Source organism: Cryptomeria japonica, chromosome 10 (genome assembly GCF_030272615.1).
Source record: "Cryptomeria japonica chromosome 10, Sugi_1.0, whole genome shotgun sequence".
Classification (NCBI taxonomy): Eukaryota; Viridiplantae; Streptophyta; class Pinopsida; order Cupressales; family Cupressaceae; genus Cryptomeria; species Cryptomeria japonica.
Genome location: NC_081414.1, coordinates 643,274,567 through 643,280,138, shown reverse-complemented (window position 1 = coordinate 643,280,138; position 5,572 = coordinate 643,274,567). Strand labels below are relative to the sequence as shown.

The 5,572-nt window shown below is 38.0% G+C and overlaps 1 protein-coding gene across 1 annotated transcript; it reads left to right on the top strand.

Annotated features, from left to right (window-relative positions):
• The first annotated feature begins 230 nt into the window (after window positions 1–230).
• LOC131073391 (uncharacterized) lies at window positions 231–4,897 on the top strand. The gene is made up of 5 exons (XM_058009817.2): window positions 231–851; window positions 959–2,670; window positions 2,760–3,152; window positions 3,885–4,114; window positions 4,316–4,897. Exons 1-5 carry the CDS (start codon window positions 727–729, stop codon window positions 4,562–4,564), a joined length of 2,709 nt encoding a protein of 902 aa, XP_057865800.2. The 5' UTR covers window positions 231–726; the 3' UTR covers window positions 4,565–4,897.
• Window positions 4,898–5,572: the final 675 nt, after the last annotated feature.

Here is a 5,572-nt window from a genome sequence, read left to right as displayed (position 1 = left end):
TTAGTTTTAGCTCAAATGATGGAGGTTAACCACTTCTTGTTACCTCGGGTAGCAAATGAGCATTAAAAGCCCCAACTATTTTATTTAATATGATTTATTAAGCCTCCAGAAAGTAACTACCTAGATATTTCAACCATACGAGTTGCTTGCAAAAGCCCATGAAAATGAAATGAATGACCCCCAATAACGTGTGGCGCGGGAGAGAGAAAGAAACAGAGGGACTCTCATAAAACCGTGGGAAAGACGATTTCAATGTGAAAAGAATAGAAAAATCTTCTTCCAATGACAGTTTCCCGGGGATCACTGTGTTAAAATGACATCGGGTGTGGAGAATTCTGTCTATTGTTGTTGTTTATAGTTTACATGGTAACCTAAACCAACAACCCATGATTCTTTTGAGACTCTGGACAATGTGTAAGCTTTTGGCCATATTGTGTCGGTAAATTGGTTAAAGGCAGTAACAAGATCTTAAATATATGTTAAGAGCTTCCATATTAGATCATATGTGAGCTGAAGCTTAAATGCCATGCTTCATTAACTCCATGAAAAGCGCAAAATCGGGCGCAGCATCCAACATTCTACACGGACACCAAGAGAAGACTTTGTCTTGGCATTAAATAGGTGTAGATTAATGCAGTTGCAGTGATGTGGAGTTGAACCCATTTGTGTTTTGGTCTTCTTTTTCTTCTCCTCCTCAACTGTTTGCCCTCCACATCTACAGTAACAATGGCGTATATTTGGATATACACAGCTATTGCAGGGCACCCTTGGAGCCTATTATTTGGGATTGTTGTGTTGTTCTGGAGGAGGATCATCAGCCTGCTTTGGCAGATTGTTTTGTCATTTAGAAGGTAATTTGAAATTTGGGTTTTTCTTTGATTTGGTGTTTGGTTTGTGCTGGGATTTTAATGGTTGATTGGACTGAAAATCTTGGTTATGGGTAATTTGTTTGTGTCAGGGATGGTGAGAGTGTGGAGGAGAAGGAAGAGAAGGATCTGGATGGTCATGTTCCTGATAGGTTTTCTGTTGAGGGCGAGGATGAGGGTCAACGAGAAGGGCGGTGGATTGGAAGGCCTGTGCAACTTCAGAGGATGACTGTGAGGTTTGGGGACTTGATTACGGAGTATCATGATTGCAATGAACTTATCAGTCATGTTCATGAAGGGGTTGTTGATTCAGGAGAGCGAAACGATGATCTTGGGTTCTGCATGCGGGTTGGTTGTTCTGAGGAGTCTTTGGAGAATGTGTCAGAAACAATTGCAAATGCAGGAGCTGTTTTAGAACAATATAAAACCCAGCATAGAAATGGAAGATTAGAAGACTTGATGGAGGATAGAAGAGAAGAGGAAAAGGATGATCTTGGTTTTTCCATGGGTGTAGGTGCCTCTGTGATATCGTTGGAGAATGTATCGGAAACAATTGCAAATGCAGGAGCTGTGATTGAACTATATAAAGCCCATCATAGAGGAGGAGGATTAGGGGAAGTGGACCAGACAAGAGAAGAGGATGACCATGTGGGCCCTGATGAAGATACAAGCATCTCAGGAGGTGATGAAGATACAAGCATATTAGGGGGTAGGGATGTATTGGGTTTGAATCATGAAGATACAAGTGTTTCAGGAGTTGGGATTGTGCTGGGTTCAAATCATGAAGATACAAGTATTTCAGGAGCTGGGATTGTGTTGGGTTCAAATGATGAAGATACAAGCATGTCAGGAGGTGGGGATGTGGTGGGTTCAAATGAAAATAGGCCTGAAGTTGAATCTTCCTCAGGAAATTTTCTTTGCAATGATGTTTCTGAGGATCCATGTCCTGAAATGTTTCAGAGCATATCACACACAGAAGAGCAAGAGGAAAATCTTCAGAGCTATATACAGGACTCTTTTGAAGATAGTGGTGATGGGGATGCCTCAGTTCAAGACAGAGGTGGAGATACATCAGTTCAAGACAGAGGTGGAGATACATCAGTTCAAGATGGAAGCTGCGAGACAAATGGGGATGCACTTCAGACTGAACCAGATACACAAGATCAAGAAGAAAAAATGCAGCGTGTTTCAAACGAGGAAGAACATAATATAAGGTTATCTGACGACGAAGTCACAACTAGTACAGGACATGGTGATGCATTAGTTCAAGATGCAGAATTTGAGACTAACAGGGACGCACTACTAGGACTGGATGGCTGCAGGGATATACCTGAAAAACCCAGCCCTGAAACATCTCAAAATGGTGAACTAAATGAATCTGAGCATGTAGACGTACAACTGCATAGATATGTCCAGGAGGAAAAATCTGATCATAGAGATGTCCAGGAGGAAAAATACGAGGCTACAGGAGACGGGAATACACCGGATTTTTATGAATATGAAGAGGACTATGATGATGAAGATCATGACTTCTTCATACAGAAGCTGAAGTCAGAAATCAAGAGGCTCAAGGGCCCCAATCTCTCTGTTATACCAGAAGAAAGTGAATCTGATTTATTTGATTCCAGTTCTTGGGACAGCGAGAGTGAAGAATTCATGGGGGCAAATCCAAGCGAGGACTATTCACCATCATTTAGAAAATTAGAACCCGAAGAGCAGGAATCAATTGAAGATTTCTATGAGAAATACAAAGACAGGATGCGACATTTTGATAAGCTGAATTACCAGCATATAAACACATTGGGTATGTGATTCTTCCCTTTTTCAATTCATATAATTGATAGAATCAAATATTGTACGGTACAATGATATTGCCACTTCTTGTTGTTGCAGGGCTTCTTCAGATGGACCAGGAAGCCCGTAAATTTTCTAAACCCCAAGGGGTTACCAAAATATTGAGAAAAAGTCTTTCCAACAAGTTTCAGACCCTGTATGAATCAGAGGACATGAAAACAAGATTAGAGCAGGGTCTAGAGACTGTTTATGTTGGTCAAACTTGTTTATCCTGGGAGGCCCTCCATTGGCAGTACAAAATGTTTAAGCGAATGGTGTTGTCTGGACCAGAGCATGATTTCTTTTATGATTATGTAGCAGATCAGTTTCAGCAATTTCATGTATTATTGCAGAGGTTTTTGGAGAATGAAGAGTTTGAGGGCCCCAGGGTTCTCAATTATGTTAACAATAGATCTGTATCGAAGAGTCTCCTCTACGTTCCTCCTCTAAAAGGTGAGATTCTTCCACCTCTGGTGCATTCATTTTTGTTCATATTATTTGGTCAAAATTTTGCACATCAGGTAGGTAGGTAGGCCACACCCAGAATTCAATGTTTATTCTCTTTCGAACCACAGCCATAAAAACCATCCAAGCATTTAATATTGAAAACTAGGGCATGGCCGCAATTGAATGAAGTTAATAAATTAGCCTCTTTAAAACCACACCTAAGAATGTACTATCAGGATTTTTAGATTCAATTCCGAAGGATAATTTTTTATAGAATCTTTTACCTTTAGAGCACCCAATCGTAACAATGAAGAAATGCTCACACATGACCCCTAGAATTTGCACCTGGACCATAATTGGATCTTATCTATAATTGATTGAATGTGAAATTTTTTTTAGTGACGTCCACTGGATTTATGGGTCTAAAGGATCAAGAATAATTGGATCTTATCTATAATTGATTGAATGTGAAATTTTTTTAATGACGTCCACTGGATGTATGGGTCTAAAGGATCAAGAAATAACAAATTAACCTGTTTTCATGTTCTTTTCCATGCTGATTTTTCTGTATGAAACTTGAAGATCTATTACTTAACCCTATTTCAAGGGATTTCGTGTTTTGGGTTTTTCTATGAATGCCCCCTTTAATTTACAACTTTGACTCATTGTAAATGACCAGATTCACAGTTTTATCATGTATGTTAGTCTACAAAAAATGAATGCTTTTGTTTTTCACAGGGTCTATCAAGGAAGAAGAGCCAGGGACAGGAGAATCCATGGTGACAGCAACTCAGTTGGTGAGCATGATGGAGGGTTGCATAGTGCTTTTCTCAGAGTTTGTTAAGGCTGACAAAATGAGATCGACAATGCCAAGCCAGTTGCTACTGAATTTCTTGTGTGCAAATCAAGTGCTGGAGAATCCAAATGATTCTACTCTTCTGCATTCTATCAGAAAACATCTGCATTCTGTAAGTGCTTAAATCACTTTATTATATGTTAATGAGATTTAGAAAAATGGTTTATTACTAAATTGTTTTTGAATTTAGATTGCGTTACAGATTTTTGCATCAATGTTTAGGAGCACACTTAATGACCCATCGAATAGTAGAAATATGATATCATTAAAAATGATTTGCTAATTTTTAATTTTGTGTTTGTTGGTTGAGCAGAAAGAGCTACAGGTGAAAGAACTTCAAAGGAGAGGCAGATGCATAATTAAGAGACTGGATCCCACAACAGGGGAAGGGTTGGAAATTTTGATGGCTCTTGTGGATATTAAATTAGTATCTCGGGTACTGAAAATGTCAAGAATAACTACAGATCAACTCCAATGGTGCCAAAAGAAGCTCAATAAGCTTAGTGTTACTCATCGTAAGGTCCTCCACAGAGAGCCCAGTACTGTCCTATTTCCTATTTAATATGTATCATGATCTGCTGGCCTTCATTTTTTCTGAAACCGCACAGTGGAATCAACATACTAGAGAACATATTTTATCAGATGGGCATGTGGGTGAAGCTGAAGATCAGTAGCATGCCCATATTCCCATGACAGTAGTGGACAATTCTTGTCAGAACATTTTTTGGAACGAGGGGAGAGCATTGTTGAAGATCTGTAGATGAGACAGATACCATCTTACATGATTCTCTTTTAGTGGTATCTTTCTATTTTCAGATTAAATTATTGAGATGTATAGACATTTATTAGGACTGTACATAAATCAAGATTCTCCAATGTACTTAAAGTTTTGGTACCATCAAAGGCTTAAAATCTTTTAACACATTAAGCATCAGGGCTATGAAAGAATATACCTACAAAAATGCTTGAATCTGAATAGTGGGGTTTAATTATATGGTGGATGCGAGTTTATTTTCATTCCACCGGCTTCTGTTAAACACTACCTTTTAAAAAACAACGAGCAAATTTATACTCTTTTTTTTTAAAAATCCAGTAACAAGTATTTTATGTTTTCTAAAATCAACCTTGTTCTTAATGATATCAGATTTTCATAATCCATAGTTTCCTAATACTATCTTTTTTGTTCTTTTTGGATTAGATTTTGTGAGATTTCTTCTTATCAGCATTCACTGCACACTCAGTGATACATCATCATTGTGACCAACCTAGTTATATTGGTGAAATATGCATTTCTATGTTGATTCTCGTCTAGTGAATGGGTATCTTTTGATGGAATGATTTAGTACAATTATACACATTAGAAGTGGTCGAATTTTGTCTCAAGTTGGTTTATTTTTCAATCTTTTATCTTTTTTCATTTACACATTGTACATACATTGGATATTATCTTAGTCCCACTTGCATCTATTTCTACACATTTTCTTCATTAGAAGCGTAGTCTTTTTTGTTTATGTTTTAATGTCAAGCTTACATCTCCTTCCATAGTTGCGTTCTTGATCATGAGATTTGT